This window comes from Hydra vulgaris, chromosome 08, assembly GCF_038396675.1.
Source record: "Hydra vulgaris chromosome 08, alternate assembly HydraT2T_AEP".
Lineage (NCBI taxonomy): Eukaryota > Metazoa > Cnidaria > Hydrozoa > Anthoathecata > Hydridae > Hydra > Hydra vulgaris.
In genome coordinates this window covers 68,443,193-68,465,422 of record NC_088927.1, presented here as the reverse complement: position 1 = coordinate 68,465,422, position 22,230 = coordinate 68,443,193, and the positions used below count along the sequence as shown (strand labels likewise).

The 22,230-nt window shown below is 26.4% G+C and overlaps 2 protein-coding genes across 2 annotated transcripts; one reads left to right on the top strand and one right to left on the bottom strand.

Annotated features, from left to right (window-relative positions):
- Positions 1-2,322: 2,322 nt before the first annotated feature.
- LOC136083567 (uncharacterized) lies at positions 2,323-4,137 on the bottom strand. The gene is made up of 5 exons (XM_065802971.1): positions 4,080-4,137; positions 3,661-3,867; positions 3,304-3,600; positions 2,627-3,208; positions 2,323-2,525 (listed from the first exon to the last, which is right to left on the bottom strand). The coding sequence occupies exons 1-5, from the start codon at positions 4,135-4,137 to the stop codon at positions 2,323-2,325; spliced, it is 1,347 nt and encodes a 448-aa protein (XP_065659043.1).
- Positions 4,138-20,242: 16,105 nt separating this feature from the next.
- LOC136083566 (uncharacterized) lies at positions 20,243-20,860 on the top strand. The gene has a single exon (XM_065802970.1). It carries the CDS (start codon positions 20,243-20,245, stop codon positions 20,858-20,860), a length of 618 nt encoding a protein of 205 aa, XP_065659042.1.
- The last annotated feature ends 1,370 nt before the right edge of the window (positions 20,861-22,230 follow it).

Below are 22,230 nucleotides of genomic sequence, written 5' to 3'. Positions count from 1 at the left end.
TTATCCCAATTGCAATAGTTGAGTTTGTTTTTGATCAATCGGTGTGTTCCTAACTGGTGTAGATTGCGTTTGTGTGTGCACAACAGGTGTGAGCACAACAGGTGTGAGCACAACAGGTGTGAGCACAATAGGTGTGAGCACAACAGGTGTGAGCACAACAGGTGTGAGCACAACAGGTGTGTGCACAACAGGTGTGAGCACAACAGGTGTGAGCACAACAGGTGTGTGAACTAACGTTTTTAACAATTCACTTTTTCTCATTTTATAATAATATTTAGTTTTTCGCTCTTTTGCAATTTGTTGCAATTCTTTGACATTTTTGTTTGCCATTTTTATATGGCGAGATTATTTTGTTATATTTTTTATTTTTCCTATATCATTTTAATTTTTTATTTTCTATACATAAAGTTTTCTTATAATATATATATAAAATTTTTTTTGCATATGAAAAAATTTTAAATAACTTCTGCGATTGTTTCTTGATTTTTCAGATTTTATTAGATCTTTAGATCCAGAATTAAATATCTCAATTTTAACACCATTATCAACTTTTCCATCACGTAATTAAAAATATCTCCATCCGTGCTTAGTTTCACGCATTGCACTATATAATGATTTATATATTGTAATTTCTCCTATTTCCATGTTTGCTAATTTAATGGACACTGGATTATTTATAATTGCAGAATTTGTAGAATTTCTATTTATTTGGTCATTTTACAACATTTTACAATGTCATCTATAAATTTAAACAAATATATTTAATTACAAGCTGACTGGGGCAAGTAGAAGTCAAAATGACTTATCATCAAGCCCCTTTGTGAAATACAAAAAAAAATACAATTAAATTTTACATCTTCCAATATTACATAAAAGAGTGAAATTAATAAGTTTAACAAAAAAAAAAAAAAAATTGGTTAGAAATTTTAGAAGGTTAAAAAAGAACTTAAAGTTAAAAAAAGAACCTAAAGTTAAAAAAATAACTTAAAGTTAAAAAAAGAAATTAAAGTTAAAAAAAGAACTTAAAGTTAAAAAAAGAACTTAGAGTTAAAAAAAGAAGAAATTTATGATAAAGTTAAAATATAAAATAACAAATAAAAAATTACAAATCTGTACATATTCGTATACATATTAAAGACAATAAACAAAAAAAAAAAATTTAATTCGCTTCATATGCATATACATATTCAATACAATATTAAAATTAAAAAAAGTACATAAAAAATTAAAAATACAAAATTATTTCGATTTTTTTTAAAAAAATGAGAGAATGTACGTAATGTTTAAATTTAGTAAGTGTTTTTTTAAAAGTTCTTTTAAATGTAGCAATAGATTTTATTTTTTCATATTTTCGTCAAGAACCGAATTCCACAAGCGTGGTCCCCGGCATATAGTCGAGAAGTCAGATTTTTTGAGTGATGTTAGTGGGATGTAGTAATTACTCATTGAATGTCTTTTTTCATATTTATGATTAATTCGAGTGAAACTTTTAAAAAAATATTTTGGAAACATTTCATTTTGAAGTTTAAGCATAAATAACAATTTATGGTATATATTTAGTTTGTATACATTTAGAGCATTTATTTCCTTGAGTAACGGCTCGGCACTTTCGTATCTACTTGCGCCCAAAACTAATCTACTTTCTTGCTTTTGTTTTTTATAAATAATTTTTAGGAAAGATAAATGATTGTTTGCCCAGGCAATATTGCAATAGTTAATATGACTATGTATAAATGAAAATTATAAATTTTTTAAACATAAATTATTTAAAAGATGTTTTGTCTTGTACATAATCCCCAGGGTCTTTGAAACTTTGTTCTCGACTAGCTTTATTTGGCTTTTCCAATTTAAATTCTCATCTAAAATTATTCCTCGTATTTTCATTGAAAAAACTCTTTTTATTTTAATATTGTTAATTGTGAGTTCAGGCAATTTGAGTGGAACGTTCTCGGATTTAGATGACTTAGCAAACGAAATACATTTCGTTTTTTCAATATTTAATGAAAGTTTATTTGCTTCAAACCACTCATTAAGATATATTAATTCTGTGTTTACAATATAAAAAATATTTTTTAAATTTGAGTCAGAAAAAAAAACATTTTTGTCATCAGCAAAAATAATATAATTAAGTATTTTTGAAGACAAATAAATATCATTAATATAAATTAAAAACAGCAGGGGTCCAAGTATTGATCCTTGAGGGAATTCCGCAATTTATTGATTCAAATGGGGAACATTTTAAGTCATATGGTACTCCTTGTTTACGATTTTGTAAATAAATAACTGTCCCAAATCTTTCATATTTTGGATCTATAACTTTTTCTAGTACTTCACCATTTTTTCTAAGTCTTGTCTATTTTCATTTACTATTTTCAATGGATGTATTCTAAGTCTCCAAACTGGTCTTTTCTCATTAACTTCTTTCACTTCAGTCATAATAGATTCTTTATTTAATAACCCATTATCCATAGCATTCATTAGCAATGTAGCAAGATTGTCAGATGTTTTTGAAATGTTATTTTCTTCTAATAGATTTTTAAAATTTTTCTTGTATACTTCATTGTCATTATATTATTTAAAGAAAAAAATTTACCTTATTTTCAAAAATATTTTTATTAAACAATACTCATTTTATTTCCGTCTGATTGAAATTGTAACATTCTATCAAATATTGCAACTGCAGTTGCTTCAGTATCTGCTGGAACAGCCGTATTAAATGTTGCTTGAATATGTGCATCTACTACTAATGACTTTAATCTTTCTGATTGTCTACTTACATCAAAAACAATAAGTGGGTATAAATCTTTATAGACAGTAGGAGTTATATTGCTGTGTGTGATCAATTTATTCATTCCGCAATATTTTACACTAAACACAGCTGCATCTTTATAAGCTCTTGAAAATTGCTGATTTGAGAATAATAAATTATATTTAACAGTAGGATATCTTTTCTGCTTTTGCATAATGCACATATTTTTCAAGTCAAAATGAACAAATATTGAAGAATTGACATTTTGGTCTCCATCTTTATTTGTTTGAAATCCAATAATAAAGTATCTTGGTTTTTTAAAAGATGTCTTTATGCTCAATCTCCAAGAAAATGTAGTAGATTGCGGAACAGATATAGTATCACACTGCCGTGCGTGAAAACTTACTGGAAGTGTCACTTTTGATTCAATAGATTTATAAAGATTAATCTTATCTACATCTGATGAGATCACAAGTGGTATAAAAATGATATTTTATTAAGATTAAATTTTCATGCAGCTACAGCAGCAAGCTTAAAAATTGCGACATCTTTACTTTTTCTTACAAGAGTTAGTAAATGTTTTAATCCATAAACAATTTTGTCGTAATCATCGCAGAATCCAAAAATGTGCCTAAAAGGTATGCAAATGGAAAATGTCCCTTTTGTAGTTGGTTTCTGAATTATGTATGCTTGTCTTAATGCAAACCCTGAGTTATCAGCAAGTACTGCTGTTGTTGCAAAATTTTTAGACCACAATTGATTTAATCCTTGCGCTAATTGAAAGTCGCTTGCGTATTTAAGCATTCCTAACATTGTAGTTGCTTGACCTGGATGATAAACAGAATCTACTTCTTGGTATGATAATTGATATGATATTTGGTATCATATTTGACTAATTAAATGCATAATACCATTATTTACATGCGACACTGCATCTGCATTAGCATAAGCTGTTCCATCAACTTTAACAAGTTGTCCTTCAAATAAAAGGTAAGTCTCAGATGGATGTGAGAAAAAATCATTTTGCTCAACATTGATTCTGACTTTTCCGGCACTCTTTAGATTCATACGAGCCACTGGCTCATATTCATGGAATTCAAATCTTTCAATTCCTTCATCTGCATATGGGATTTTTGTAAAATTTAATACTTCAAAATTTGCCGTTTAGTTTTTTTATATACCGTATAAAAAAAAACTTTTTTTTGCAAACTAATAATTGTATGAAAACTACGCAAGTCTATTAAATTTGTCTATTACGCAAGACTGTTACGCAAGTCTATTACGCAAGTCTTAGACCGCGTCCTTTCTTAAATAGATCTTCTATTTTTGCTAAATGCTATAGCATTTTCATTTAAGAGTTTTTTTACTTGTCTTTTTGCAGACCCCATCATTATTTTAATTATATTTGTTGTTACTTCATCTCCATTATTTTTTAAATTTAAAAATATTTCTTCATTTTTTTATTAGGAGTATTTAGTTGTGAAACTATTTTTAAAGATTCTTTATTATTTAATTATTTTCCTTTTTCAACTACAGCATTTCTATTAGATTCTAATGCTGATTTTGAAAGATCTTTTCCTCCTGATTTAGCAACAGTTAATGCAATCTTTTCTAATTCGCTAACTGCTTCAATATAGTTGATGATACTCTTATTACTTTTGACGCTAGTTTAAATAATTTTTTTATACTGTCGAATATACCACTTTCTCCAACAACTTGTTTCTTTACATATCTTTTATTATCAAAAACTAGCATTTTTTATGTACTCTATATTTTTTTTTATAAGCAATGAGATGTAATTATAAACTATTTCGTATCGATTTATACTGCGACTATTCATAACACCTTGCGGCAATAATTCATCACAAATTGCAACAGCTTCATTTCTTGATCCAGTATTACCTACTTTCCTTGCAATTATACGTAATTCAAGCATTTCAATTAGTGCATAAGGGTCGCTAGAAAAATCAAAGTTGTTAATCCTGTTTCTTTTGATTCACGCTTCTCATTTTTCTTTATATCTCTCCAAATGAGGGCTATTATTTCTCTGAATTTTCCACTCCTAGATGACCTTGGTTTGTATGGGTTTTCAGTAGTAATTGCATTTGTTTGTGATAATATTTTTTTATAATTTTGAAGATCATCTTCAGTATATAAGTTCTTATCAGGATTAAACTTTGTTACCAACCCCCAAAGACTAGGAAAATCATAACATGTTTTACTATCAATAGTTGTATCATCACCATTAATAAATATTGGTTTTTTTCCAATGTATAACTTATCATTCTTAAAATGTATTCCAAATGTAGTATCTGCAGACTTTTTACTATTAGTATACATTCTTAGATAATCTGTTGTAATTTTTCCGAGCCTCAAACATGCGCGTTGGTTTACCATACCAAGTCTATGGTCAAAACCTTATAACGATTTGGGTTAAACAAGATAGCGTCTGACATTCAAAACAGGCTTCAGCGCATTTTATATAATGTATACTCTACGGCGTCACCAGTTTATTAAATCTCTTTGTGTTTAAGCTAATATTTTAGACATACACGTAAACATATACTATATTAGTGGTCAAGTATAAGACGCTATCATACACGCTTCCCAACCAAGCCTGTAAGATATTTATTATTTACTATTGTTCCTAAATAACAATCAAACAGTTATATGTAAATAGTAAAGTTATAAAAAAAAAATTGGTATTTAAAAGAATTTTTCATAAACAAACAATAAAGAACTTTATTAACATTTGAAGTAGGGTAGATTAGGATTCTATGAGCCTTAATGAAAATTAGAATATTTTCAAAATTAACTATGCTGGATCCAACATTTTTCACAACTCATGTTTCTCAAAGATATTCGGGCATCCGAATTTTTTTCTTACATACATATGACCCGGACCATTTGATAATATCAGCACATTATATTAGCTCTAAAAAACGTACACCTGAAAATAAAAACTAATTTATCAAATATAATTATTTGTTTTAACAAAACCCATAATTAAAAGATCAAGTTTTAAGCCATTTTTACTGAAACAATACTACATTGTTTTACGCCAAAACAAAGAACAAAAATGTATTTGTTATTTTTTCATTTTCATTACCTCAAACTTTTAAAAGATAAAGAAACAATTTTTTAAAATTTATATTACAAAAGGTGTTTAGTGTTGTTAGAATAAAAGAAGTTTTTTCTATGCTTTGCTTTTATTAAAAAAGCAAGCAAAACTACTGTAATTTTAGGACATTGAACAAGGTAGTTACAATGAAAATCGCTAAATAATCCGAGAAAGCAGTATCTTAAGGTGAAGTCAAAAATCAATGTTTCTATACATTTTTTTTTAACTAATATTTTTTTTTAGAAAAAAGCAAATACCTGTATTTTCTGTTTAAACAAAATGTGCATATTTTTCTAGTCACAATGATAAAATATTAAAGAATTGACATTTTGATCTTCATCCTTACTTGTTTGAAATCCAACAATAAAGTATCTTGATTTTTCAGGAGATGTATTTATGCTCAATCTCCAAGAAAATCACATGTGGTATAAACACTGATATTTTATTAAGATTAAATTTTCATGCAGCTACAGCAGCAAACTTAAAAACTGCGTCATCATCACTTTTTCTTACAAGAGTTAGTATATGTTTAAATCCGTATTTTAATATCAAAATGTCACGCCATAGATTTTTTTGTATACAAAAATAATATTTAAATAAAACCAAAAATGGTCTAATTCAAGAGCCGCGGAACATGTGGTACTTTTGATTGACTGAATCCTGAGATCTTGGCAGTCATTCCAGAATACAAGATAAGAAAAGTTAGAGAATCCTTAGAATAACTAAAGCTAGAGTTCTACACGAGAAAGGTATTGGGCAAACTGTTCTAAATAGAGATGACGGGGATAATGAGAAAACAAAATCTTGGGAACCCTTTTTGACAAAAATTTAACTTACGTCACTATAATATTATTTGATTGGATTTTATATTTTACGCTTTTTAATGTCTCCTATTTTACATGGTTGTTTTTATGTTATTTTAAAACTTTTCTTCATTACTAAATGACGCTGACACAATAGGTCAGCGAAATAATGTTATTATATTATTATATCAAAATATACTCAAAAAAAAGTTATATGCTGCCTTTTTTATTGAAATCAGTTTATATATATATATATATATATATATATATATATATATATATATATATATATATATATATATATATATATATATATATATATATAATATATATATATATATATATATATATATATATATATATATATATATATATATGTATATATATATATATATATGTATATATATATATGTATACATATATACATATATATATGTATATATATAAATATATATATATATATATATATATATATATATATATATATATATATATATATATGTATATATTTATTTATATATATATATATATATATATATATATAAATATATGTGTCTATATATATACATATATAAATATATATATATATATGTATATATATATATATATACATATATATATATATACATATATATATGTATATATATATACATATATAGATGTATGTATGTATATATATATACATATATATATATATATATATATATATATATATATATATATATATATATATATATATATATATATATATATATATATATATATATATATATATATATATATATGACGTAGTGGTGTAGTGGTAAAGCGCTCGCTTCATAAGCGAGAGGTTCCGAGTTCGATCTCCACCACGTCTCTGATAGTACCGCGCTCAACTTGTTCTTCGGGCAGCAGCCTTGTTCGTCAAGGTTCATGTTTCGGAGTTATAGATTTGAGAGAGGGTTATAACCACTATTAAGTAGCCTCCATATCTGTAGTGGCCTTCTCGGCTTTGAGGAGGTGAATAACAAAAAAATATATATATATATTTATAGATAAATATACATACTTATATATATATATATTTATATATATATATATATATATATATATATATATATATATATATATATATATATATATACTTTATACATATATATATATATCACATTTCAACCCTATCGTATTGCATAGAGCGTCTTAGCGGCACTTTGGCGGGTTTTTTGAAACATGTCCAACTGATTCTTAAAGGTGTTTAGGCTTTTAGAATTTACAATCTCATCTGATAGGCAATTTCAGCTGTCAAAAACTCAATTTGTGAAGACGTTACTCTGTTAATATTGGATCGAACTATCTCTTTGACCAGTCAACTAAGATGCATAGTCCTTTTTTATAATGTGAATGTTTTATACTAAGAGCTACCTTAGTGGCGCGTCTCTTAACTCTCTCTAAGTTATTTATACCTTTAATTGTTAGTGAGTTCTAACTCGAGTGGAAGTACGTTATGTATAATTTTTTCCATAATGCTACATTTCGCAAAACAAATATCCTTTTAAGCTGTTTAAACATATTTTTGGCCTTAGAGATAGCAGCGCATACCAAATCAAGTTCAGATGGGGTCAATTCCAAATTAAGTTGAGTCAATTTATCAACATTTAGCTTTGTGTAGATGTTCTTTTCATTTTGGTGACCGATGTGAAGAACTTTGCATTAGAAATGTTTTGCCTCATATGCCATACTCTTGTCCATTCATTTATTGCATCAATTTTATTTTGAAGCATAGTACAATCATTCTGATCTACATCAGGTTGAATTGGGACAAGCAACTTTGTGTCACTTGCAAATATCTTTCAGATTAACATAGTTCTATAGGGCAGGCTATTTATAAAGATCACAAAGAGCATCAGTCATAATACTGACCCTTCAGGAACACCTTTAGAAACCGGCACCCAGTCCCATACCGTTTCACCCATGATAACTATGTGTTTATGTTCGTGTAGAAAGGATGTCACTTATTTCAAAATTTGCCCGCCTTTCCCCAACCCTTCTAGTTTTAGGATTACACTCATGTGATGACTTTTGTCAAAGGCCATGGTAAATTCAAGAAAGAGCTACAGACAATTGCTTATCTAATCCTTTTGTTAAATAGTCCATTGCTTGAAGGCGGTTTGTAGTGCATGACTTTTAATATACATACATATATATATATATATATATATATATATATATATAAATATATATAAATATATATATATAAATATATATATATATATATATATATTTATATATATATATATATATATATATATATATATATATACATATATATTTATAAAGTATACATATATATTTATAAATCAATACATATATATTTATAGTATACATATATATTTATATATATAAATATATATTTATAAATATATATATATATATATATATTTATAAATATATATATATATATATATATTTATTTAGAGTATAAGATTATTTAGAGTATAATATATATATATTTATTTAGAGTATATATATATATATTTAGAGTATACATATATATTTATAAATATATATATATATATATTTGTATATATATATTTATACAAATTTATATATATATATATATATATATATATATATATATATATATATATATATACATATACAGATTCCAAAACTTTAAATCCTATATTGTTTTTAAGATCTTTTTAATATATTTAATAAAGAACTAATAAAAATTAATGATTGGATTACTTGTAATAAACTTTCATTTAAGTGTACAGAAAACTAAATTTGTGTTGTTTCACAAACCTAGTAAAAGTGATCAGCTCCCTTGAAAATTACCCAATCTCTTTATGAATAATTCAGTTATTAAAAGAGAATCAAACGATAACTTCATGGAATTAATATTACATAAAAATATATCATGAAAATCTCATATTAAATCTATTGAAAATAAAATTTCCAAAAATGTTTCTGTTCTATGTAGAGTTACCCCATTTCTCAATTTTAAGTCTTTAAAAATTATATATTTTTCATTTATCCATAGTTATCTATCCTATTGCAATATTGCATGGGGAAGTAGCAACTATGGAAAGCTTAAAAAAATCTATGGTAAACAAAAACTTGCATGCAGAATAATTTTTGGCATTAAGAGAATTGCTCATGGAGAGCCTCTCTTAAATAAACTTAATGCACTCAATGTTAATAAACTTAACATATACCAAGTAATGCTGTTCATGTTTAAATCAAAACATGGTTTGTCTCTTGATATATATTTCACTCGTACGTTACTAAAATTTCTCATAAATACCTCGCAAATCTTTCAAACGATAACTTTGTAGTTCCAAGATTCTATTTAAAACTCAGTTCATTCCAAATTCAAAAAGTTATTAAAAATAACATTCTTCAAAACATCTCTTTAGAACAATTCAAAATAGTATGTAAACGTTTCTTATTAGGAAAAAACTTAAGCTTAAAATATTTCTTTTAAAATAAGATCATGAAATAAAATAAGTAAACTGACAAGGTCCAAAACTTTTTTTTGTTTTGAAAATGTATAAATATTTATATATATATATATATATATATATATATATATATATATATATATATATATATATATATATATATATATATATATATATATATATATATATATATATATATATATATATATATATATATATATATATAAATATATATATATATATATATATATATATATATAAATATATATATATATATATATATATATATATATATATATATATATATATATATATATATATATATATATGTAAATTATGTTAGTGTATTTTACAAATAGAGTGCTCAATGTTCTTAAAGAACAGAGCAATAATAAATTAGTAAAAAACACTTATCTAACTTTTTTCTTCAACTTGAAGTTTCACCATTGCTGGATCATCAGGAAAATGTTACTAAATCTCGAAAAAAATTTAATTTATAAAAAAAAGTATTTTACAGGAAGTTAAAAACTATTATAAAAAAAATGTAATTACTATATTTTTTTGGTTAACGGTAAGTTACAGAAGGTAATTATTAAATAAATTTCTTTGGAATGGGGATATTTTAATTTGGTCATTAATTTTTATAATTTTTTAAAAGGTATTTATTTTCGTGCCTACATTTAGAAATTAATTTAGATTTTTTATTTAATAAGTTTTCCTGATTTAAATGAGTAATTATTTCAAATTTTTCTTGCAAAAATAGCATTCATTTTTTGGAAATGTTATTATAGGGAGGGGCAGATTTTAGAATAGACCATTGTAAATTAAACATTTTCTTTTTTTCTTTTAAATCCTAAATATATTTTGACAGCCTAGTCTCTTTTGAATATTTTTTGTGTTTAAACGATTGTTTGTGGTTGACATAACGTTTTTTCCATTCCTCCTCGGTTAAGCCAATATATTGTTTATCAGGGTTATTTTGTGAGGAAACAATGCACTTGTAAATTTCATTTTTCGAAAGGCATTTTCCATTTAGAGGGCAATCTATTTTTTGTTTACAATTACAATAATCAGTGTATTTTTCTTTTATATGTTCATTTTTATTAATTAACGCGTAGTTGTGGCCTTTTATAATTCTTTCTAAAGTTTTTGCACAACTATAACTTACGTTAATGGTATTTCTGTTAAAAATCTTATGTAATTTATTAGAGGGAGGAAAATGTTTGTCTACTAGTTTTAGAAAAATTTTACCTATATTTGTTGAAACATTTTTGTTGTAAGGGGGGTTGAACCAAATTATGTTTCTATTTCTATTACGCTTTTTTGCAATTTTCTTTTCAAACTTTAGCTCGAATTTTGAAAGCCTTTTTTTTAAGGGCATCTTCATAAAAACGTTTAGAGGAGTTATAAATATTTTCATTAGAAGAATTTTTGTTTTGCCTATTGTTAATTGAAATTGGAATCTGTTTTAGAATTTAAGGGGGATGGCTCGAATTCACATTAATATACAATAATTCGTCATTAGGCTTTTTGTAGGGCTTATAGGAACTTTCACTATTTTTAAATTTATTTTTATTTCAATTTGGAAGCCAATGTTTTTAAAAACTTTAATAATATCTTTTCTAATTTTGTCGAGTTGTGGCCCTGATTTTTTATGCATTATTATTAAACCGTCGTTGCGACAAAGACCTAATTGAATAATTTGGATTATTTTAGCTAGGGTATCTAAAATATATAAACTTACGAATTCGCAAGTTTCTGCTCGGTCGTAACTTCCCATTGTTACATTAAAGCATTCGTGCGTGGTTTTTTTCTTCCACGTTTCCTTATTAAAATAGAGTAAAGTTTATCTGCAGTGCCTAATAATACGGAAAGTGTCCTCAGTAATTTTTAAATGGGATTTTCCAAGTTCTATTGTTTTATCTAAACTTTCTGCTGTGATTGAGGGGTAAAAATCAATAATATCAAATTGTATAAATGTGCATTCATTTTTATTGTTAATTTTAGAAAACCAATCTATAACAACAGTGGTATTTTTCCACTGATGTAAACCTAATTTTTTTCGAATAGAGTTTTTATTTTTGTCTAGTTTTATTTTGCTAACGTGCCCTAGTTCACTTTTTGAAAGTACTAGAAGCCTAAAAGGGAGTTTGTTTTGAAAATTTGGTTTGTGATCTTTTAGTGAAACAAACGCTTGCGCTTGTGCAACTGATTCAATTTGCGCATCTAAATTAATTTTTTTGCCATTGTTTTGAACTTCTAATCGAATGGCGTTGTCCGAGTTTTTTGTGCTTTTGTATAATTATTAGAAATATTATCGCAGAGTATTTTTTGATGAGTTTCTGGGGTGACTTGGTTAATGTTGTTTGTTTTGTCAGCAAAAACTAAAATATTAAGGTTCAATTTTATATTATTAATGTCTAGTTTTAATTGTTTTTGGATTTCATTATTTATGTTTTGAAATTTTATAGTTTTAATTAAGTGTAATAAATCATTTTTCAAAATTTTCCAGGTCAGAAACAAATGGTGAGGCGTTTTTTGTTTTGAATCCGTAGATTTTATTCTGTTTTTTTTTCAATTAAAGGGTTTTTATTTTTTCAGATTTTAAGAAATAATGAGCTTGCCAACGAATTCTTTTAATAAAGTGTTCTACTTTGTCTATTAAAGAAATAGTATAACTTTTTTTGTCTAGGATCGGGATATTTTGAGAGAGTAAGTAAAATTGTTAGTTTCCATGTTTAGGTTACGTAAAAAACAATTAAAGAGTGGTCAACAAGAATAAACTTTGAGTATCAACTTGGAGTAAACTTGGAGTAACAACAAGAATAATCTTCCTGATGATCCAGCAATGGTGAAACATCAAGTCGAAGAAAAAAGTTAGATAAGTGTTTTTTACTAATTTATATAAAAATTTTTGAGAAAGTATATATTAATTATCTATAAAAGCTTTCATATAAAAAATAGAGTTAAATTAGAAAAAATTACTTCTTGATTAAATTATCTGAAGTTTACATTTTTAATAAAATATTTGTAACTTTTATTAAAAAAATTATTTTCCTAACTTTATATATGTATATATAAATAGCCCTCGGAATTAAGTTAAATATATTTTATTTTACAAATAAGGCTGTCTTGATTTTTGGAAAATCTTTAATATTATCAATAATAAGGGCTAATTTGTTATTCCACCTTTCTTGCATGGCTCAGATTTGTTTCCTCACCTAAAGGCAAAGCTGAATTGTTTGCAAGGAACTTTTTAATAATATCACCTCTTGATTTCACTAGTTGTGTTCTACCTGATATAGCCGACAAACAGGTTGATTCATAGCTTGACATTCGTCTCACTCCAACTTCTATATCTAAAGTGATTTCCTGCATAGACTCTTTTACAGCTTGTGGTCCGGACAACATATCTGTTATAGTCTTGCAGAAGTGATCCTCGGAACTGTCTTTTATACTTTCAAAACAGTGTAACAAGAGCTTATCAGTGTCATGTTTTCCGACATGCTGGAAAGCAGCATCCACTATTCCTGCTTTTAAAAATCCTCTAGAGCAATTTAACTTGTTTAACCACCGTCTCATTAGTGTTCTTCCTGTTATAGGCAAGTTTTTTGAACCTTTAACTTAAAAGTACCTTATCTCTTATCTTGAATGTAATAACTTACTTTCTTATCACTAATATGGTTTTCGATTTTATCGTCCTTCAGCTGATTTGGTAACAGTAATAACCGATAGGTTTTATCGTGAATTTGATAAAAGGGGAGAGGTTAATGTTATCGCTCTCGACATTTCTAAAGCTTTTGACAATGTTTGCTTGTTTTCTTCTTTTAGTGTATCAGGTAACATTTTTGAGATTATTAATTTTTTTCTTTCCAATCGTAGTATAAAAGTTGTCCGCAATGGACACCCCTCCTCTTCATAGAATTTTTTTCTTCCATTTTTTAGGTGCTCCCAGAAGTCCTTACGGTCTTATCACGGAGCACCACCATTTTCGTCAGGGTCCCTTAAGGGCATGCCTTTAAGGATGTTGAAGTTTTTTTAAGGTGGGTAAAGACTCAGAAAGATTAAATCACGAGAAGTTGTGGTTGTAAGAGAAATTTAAAAGATTGAATCATGGAAAATAGTGGTTTTGGGAAAATGTTCTAATAACTAATTGTAGCAGAAGAAAAAAGTATTTGTAAATTATCATTAAAAACATGGATAAAATAACTAGATTTGAGTTTTGTGTTTGTTTTACTTTGTTATAAGACAAGACATATTTTGAGAAAATAATACAAATATTCCAAGTTTTGCATGCATATATGTATATGCAAGTCCATGGAATCATTTTATCTCATAAGTCACTTTCTTTTTAAGGCAATTAAAGAGAGAGTAAAATCAACAATCGATAGGGATTGCATTGATAATGTGCGTGTGTTGCATTTTTATCGTAGTTAAACTTTTTTTAAGTATTAAATATGATTTCTATAAAAAAGTAATCTTTTTCAGCCATTTCAAATTATAACTTTTGTTTTAATTTGTTTACATAAAATGATTTTTTTTTTTTTTATAAATTTGTGAACATAATTACCACACGGCAAGGCATAATTTATCTAAAGCAGAGCAAGTTCAACCAACTAGTCTTCTCGATCTTTTTTTGTTGTGGTATGTTGCATCTAGAATTCTAACCAACTCTAAGGTCACAAAATACTACGCAGATTTTGCAAACGATTTATTAGTTGATTTTGTCAATAAGGACCTTTACAGACGAAAGTATTAGTGTATTACGTGCATTTTTTAGTTCAGATAGCTCAAGATGTAAAATATTTAAGAACATTAGATGAATTTAGTAGTTATCCAAATGGTTCGTCAATTTAAAAAAGTTAATTCGAAAACCTCAAACCCCGTCCAACAAATGATGCGTCGACTTGAAGAAAAAAAATTTGTATTAATGAACAAGAAGATATATAAAAGACATTTCCTATAATAGCAACAGAACATTTTGAAAGATTTCAAAATGTTCTGTTGAACATTTTGAAAGAAAAGATGGTAGTGTAAATTCTATTCCTAATATTACTAAAAAAGAAGTGATATATATTTATTGTGTCAAAACTTTAGCACAATTGTTGATACCTTCTATTTTCCTTTGCCTTCTTCAAGATTAAGTAATCTAATACTTTTGGAACTGCACAGTTTTGCAAATATTTTAATGATTTTTTTGATTGCTTAAATGTTTGTAATAAAAATGATTATTTATTAAAACGAAACTCATTTTCGAAACCATTTTCTAACACTAATGATGTTCGGTTTACTTGGCTAAAAGAAAATTTTTAAAATACCTTTCTGACTAGCTTTTTTCTATTGAACCAAATCCCGAAAATTTTTCAAAAAGTTATAGAAGTTTATTACTTGGCAAACCCATGAAAGTATAAAGATCACAGTTAATTATGTTATTGAACTTGTCAAATTTTTAATTAATAACAATGTAAGTTATGTATTACTGAATGTTTTTGTCAGGATCCTCTAGAAAATTACTGCGGACAACAACGGTCAATTGGTAGAAGAAAAGATAATCCTTTCTTGTTTGATTCATATTGGATTCAATGATAATACTATTCGAAATCAACATATATTTCAACCAATTGCAGGTAACTGTCTGAATCTTAATGAATCAAATAAAATGTCAATGGAGGAGAGTATGACAAGTATGCCACGCAGAAAATGGACTTACTCTGAAAAATCTGTAGATAAAAAAAGTTGACATTTTAAGTGATTAAATAAAAAAACACTCTTTTATGTCTCCTTGTATGCTGAAAACAAATGAATTTGCTCAAAAACGGCTATTTTCAAAGCCACAAATCTTTTTAAAAACATTAAATAGCATAAAATATTTATCAATTAACTGAAAAAGTTATTGTTAAAATAATAAATAAAAAAGTTTATTTTGCAGACTTGTTTTTTTGTTTGTTCTACTTTTGTTACAATATAAACAAGCACCTATGATACTTTTTATAGAACCTCTTAGGATTTCATTTGAATATTAGGATTTTTTTATAGAACCTCTAATAACGATGAAATTTGGGACCTAGCGCGTAGTTAGGGGTAATCCTTTTTTTTTTTCAATTTTATTTAAGTTTACAATGTTAGCCGTGTTACATAAATTCATAAGCCGTAATACATAAACATAAGTCGTAATACAATTACGCAATTAATTTAATTCAGCGTACTTACAATATAAAGCAAGGTTTCCAAAAGAAGATCATAAAGATCTTATCATCGGAACCTTAAAAAGTAATATTTATAACGTATATATATAAAATAATATATATATACATATATATAAATATATATATATATATATATATATATATATATATATATATATATATATATATATATATATATATATATATATATATATATATATGTAAAACATACATATATATATATATACACACACACACACACATATATATATACATATATACATATTTTTTTTTTTATGAATTAATTTTTTTAACTTAGTTTTAAAAACAGGAAGAGTAATAGATGGATCAAAGTTTGGTAATACTATTTTATTCCAAAGATGGGGTGCACGATATGAAATACAAAATTGATTGAACTTAGTTCTACAAAAAGGTTCACTTAAAAAACTAAAGTTTCTTAATGTGTATTTATTTATTGGCTTTAAAAAAAAAAAGTCGTTAAAAACAAATAAAGATAAATCGTTTTTCCATATAAAAGTAAAACATAAGACATTAAATACGTTCAGTTTATAAACATCTAGAACCTTCATATAATCAAAAAAATATTTTGAATGTGAAAAGCGATCCGCATAATTAACTACGCGGATTGCATGTTTCTGACGGCGATAAAGATGTTGTAATTTACTTTTATCCGTACTTCCCCAGGCGATGATTGCATAATTTATATAATTTTGGGTTGAAGTTGGGTTAGGTTTTTTTGTTTAGATAATTTCGGGCTTAGTATAAAATGCCAATGTTTTTAGAAATTTATACTTTTCAATTTAGAAGCATTGTTTAAGTCGTTTACATAGATTAAAAACAGTAGTGGTCCGAGAATAGAACCTTGTGGAGCACCACAGGTTATGCTCAGGGGTTCACTTTGCTGACCATCATTACTATACACAAGTTGTTTTCGATTTGTTAAATAGCTTTTAAACCATTTTAAAATTTTATTGTTTAAACCATAATGTTTAATTTTTTTGATCAAAATTCGGTGATCGACCGTATCAAAAGCTTTTGATAGGTCAATAAAAACACCTAGTGTATATTGAGATTTTTCAAAAGATTCAGAGATGTTATGCATAAATTGAATAATGGCATGTTCAGTTGAACTTCCTTTTCTGAAACCATGCTGATTGTCATGAAATAAGTTGTTGTAATTAAAAATAATTGTATACTCTGCTGAAGTTAATTCTTTCTAAACTTTTAGAAAATATAGAAAGAACAGAGATAGGGCGATAGTTACTGATATTGGATCTGTCGCCTTCTTTATGGATAGGGGTAACCCTGGCAAGTTTTAAACGTTCAGGAAAAATACCTTGATGAATTGATGCTCTGAAAATTTTAAAAAGAACATTTTTTAATTGTTCGTAGCAATCTATAACAATATTCCCGTTTATTTCATCTGCACCAGGTGCTTTATTTTTTTTAAAGGGTTTGAAAGCTTTTTCAAACTCATCAAATGATAGTTTGGCAGATAATTCTTCAGAGCAAATATCTTTGTCAATAGGTACCAATAAATCATAAAATGAGGTTTGGGTATTTGGTATTTTTCTTGACAGAGTTGATCCAATTTCAGTGAAATATTTATTGAATTCATGAGCTTTTATTTGTGGTTCATACCGTGTCGCATAGCTCAACCTACAAAAACCTGCACCTACAAACTTGATCTACAAAATAAAACATCTACTGTAAAGTGGAAATAATTTTTAGATGTCCTACTGAGGCAAAAATTGATTTTAACCGATTATTGGCTTTTTTTAATTCGACCGATTTATGACGTTTTCAATTTCGATCGATTTTTTTCTCAACCTATTTTAGAGACTTTTATTTTCAACCGATTTGCGATTGTTTGATTTTCAACCGATTTTCAGATATTTTCATTTCAACCTACTAGTTAGTGTTTTTACCGTTTTTTCCTTACGTTTTTAAGGTTTTTTTTTTTCAAAAACCATTAACAAGAAATCAAGAATACACAAGTTTTTGTTTTCAGAATTCCATCAACAAGAAGCCTATGTCATATCAGCCTATGGAAGTTACTGACCTCCTTGTATTATTTCTACTATTAACTGCCATTTTTATTTAACCTAAATGCATACAAAAACAAACTTGTGTTTATATATATATATATATATATATATATATATATATATATATATATATATATATATATATATATATATATATATATATATATATATATATATATATATATATATATATATCAACGGCTGATTAGATTGAGTTTTAATTAAAATAAAATACATACCGGAAAAGACGTAGTTATAAAGTCGATCGAAAAAAAAGTAGGTCGAAAATACAGTAGGTTGAAAATTCAGTAGGTTGAAAACCCAGTAGGTTGAAATTTCAGTAGGTTGAAATTTCAGTAGGTTGAAAATGTAGTAGGCTTAAAAATAAGTAGTTCATGTTTTAATTAGTAGTAAAAATAAAAAATAAAAAGTTGTAGGTTGAAAACCAAAATTGTCATATTCGATGATTTTAGGAATTTCAAAATTAGGTCCAGTCATAGGCCACCGTTCATACAAGCTATTGTTATCGACTTTCAGCATTTGTGGCAAAGAGCTTGAGCATGTTTTTTGTTTTCAGTAATTTTTTTTAATACTTTCCAAGTGCTTTTTGAGTCATTTTTAACTTTATTAATAAATTTTGAATAGTTATTTTTTTTTAAATTTTTTCGAACTTTTTCGAAAAGATTTTTGTAATCTTTGTAAATTTTTTCACTAGCTGGTGTTTTTGTTTTCAGATATTTAATGTATAGCTTTTGTTTTGGATGATTTTTGAATCCTTTGGTAATCCAGGGATTATTAAAGTGTTTTGTTTTCAATGTAACTGTAATAATTGGGAAATTAGATTCGTAAATATAGGTGAATGTTTCAAAGAACTTTTCATAAAGGTTGTTTGCGTTTTCATTAGAATTTAAGTGTTTCCAATGTAATAATGAGAGCTGATTTTTGAAAGATATTTGATGGTTTAAAAAAACGTTTTTTTATAACTTTATTTAATTTTTGTTGTGGTTGGTTAGTGTTTATGGTTAGAAAAATAGAAAAGTGGTCTGAAATATTTGTTTTTAAGATGCCCACTTTTATATCACTGTTGAAGAAGTCTGTGGAAATAATATTATTCAGCAAGGTTGCTGTTTTTTTTGTTACTCTAGTTGGACGATTTGGACGAGTTGGACGAAAGGAATTGCTCCAGATTCAAAAATTGCATCATAAAAATTTCAAACTTTGTTATCGTCATTGTACTCAAAACAATTCATATTAAAATCACCAATTAGAAAGTTTTTTTTCTTTTCGTTGTTATCTTTCGCAACAACTTTTTGCTGTAAAAACATGCTCAAGTTCTCGCTCACGCCATCTAGGTCGATAACAACAGCTAATTAAAATGTTTTTTGTTCGTTCATTAATAATCTCAATTGTTAATATTCCTCCATCGCCGTCAGAATCGCAAAGATCATTTCTACAGCAATGCCTAATATTTTCATGAACGTAAATTAGAACTCCACCACCACGCTTATTTATTTGCCTTTCAAGAGAAATCATTTTAAAATAAGAAAGATAAAAATTAGAATTTTTATTAGTGTCGTTTGAGGTAGCCCAAGTTTCAGTTAAGCAAATAATATTAAAAAAGTATTTAGTTTCCTCAAGTAAATTTTGGAACTTTTTAAAATTACAATTAATGCTTCTGTTATTAACGTGTAGAATTCTAATTTGAACGTTGCTTTCCTTGTTAACATTCTTAAATAGAATTCCTTTTAATTTACTTGGATAATAAAACAACAAAATGATATACTATCGTTAATAAGTGCAAATTTAAAACTGACTAATGATCGAATCGATGGATTGCTGAAAGAAATTAGTACATTAAAGGAAACTTGTGAAATGTTAAAAAAAGATAACGTAAACCGAAATGCCGATCAAAATAAAACTAACAAGCAGTTGATAAAGTTTGAAAAAACACAAAAAGACATTGAGGAAAGTCTAACGTTTTATCAAGATTGCAATGACAAAAAAATGAGCGAGTTGGAAAAAAAAAAGTCATCGAATGCAAATATAGGTGAGAATGAAAAAAATAAATTTAGACAGCTGGAAGATCGACAAAGGCGAAATAATCTTCGAATTGAAGGAGTTAAAGAAAATGACAACGAAAGTTGGGATGATACGGAAAAAATAATAATAAATATTTTTGAAAATAATCTCAATGTAAATGGGGTAATCATAGAAAGAGCGCATAGAACTGGCATTATTGAAAAAAAAAATCCAAGAACAATTGTAATTAAGTTACTTAACCATAAAGACAAAGTAAAAATCCTAAAAAATGCCAATAAACTGAAAGGATCCGGAATTTATATCAACGAGGATTTTTCGCTGGAAACTTCCATAATAAGAAAGAAACTTCTTGAAGAAAGCAAATTGCACAGGATAAATGGTAAGTATTCCGTTGTTATATACGATAAGCTTATTGTTAGAGAATTCATAAAAAAAAATAATGATAAATGATTTTCTTACGTTTTTATATTACTTTTTGAATTTTAATATTGCTTTAAGTTATTTCTGATTTAAAATGGCTGATGATACTGTTTTAACAAACATAAATTTTAATTCATTTGTATCAAATAAGTCAATACTATTAAACAACTATTCGGATCCTGATATTAATTTTTATAATAATGATGAAATAATTAAAAATATTAACCCTTTATATTATGACCCAAATTCTAAAAAAATTGCTAATGGAATGGAGGATAACTATTTTTCAATGCTTCATATTAATATTAGAAGTATTCAAAAAAATTTTGAGTCATTAAAACAACTTTTATATAAAATTGGCATTAAATTTCAAATAATTTGTCTAAGTGAGACATGGTGTAAAGATAAAAACATTGAAAACAATTCTAATTTTCAATTACCTAATTATAAAGTAATTCATCAAGTTAGAGCATCTAATAAGGAAGGTGGGGGTTTGTGTATATACATAAAAAACTCAATATTATTCAAAGTTAAACCAAATTTAAGTTCAACTACTAACGATTACGAATCGTTATGTATTGAAATTATTAACAAAACCTCAAAAAATATCGTCATTCATGGTTTATACAGACCGCCTTCAGGAAGCATTAAGGTATTTGAAAACCACATTAAAAAAATAATTAAAAATAAATCGTCTATGAATAAAGCTGTATATTTTATTGGTGATATCAATCTCAATATATTAGATTATGAAAAAAATATATATATTAAAAACTTTTTTAACACCATTTTTCAAAATAGCTATATTTCACTAATCAATAAACCAACGCGAATAACTAAGGAAAGTTCAACATCCCTAGATCAAATTATAACAAATGAATTTATAAATGAAAATATAAGAACAGGAATATTTAAAACTGACGTGTCTGATCACTTTCCGATTTTTATCCTATCGCAAAAATGCATATATAATGCCCAAAATGAACGGGAAAAAATAATTAAAACACGTTTAATAACCGACACTTCTATTAGTCATTTTTATAAGCTTCTATCCTGTGTTAACTGGGACACCCTAAAACTAAATCTAAACGCCAATAAAGCGTATGATATTTTTCTAACAGAGTTTCTTAATCTTTATAACAAGGCATTCCCAGAAGTTACTAAAGTAATCAAAACAAAAACACTTTTAAACCCTTGGATCACGAAGGGCATTCTTAAATCTTCAAAAAAAAAACAACGCTTATATAACAAGTTTCTTAAAAAAAGAACTCTTAAAAATGAAACTACCTATAAAAACTATAAACGGCTATTTGAGTCAATTTTAAAACGCTCAAAGAAACGTTACTATTCTGAACAATTAATAAAGCACAAAAATGATTCTAAAAAAACTTGGCATATTA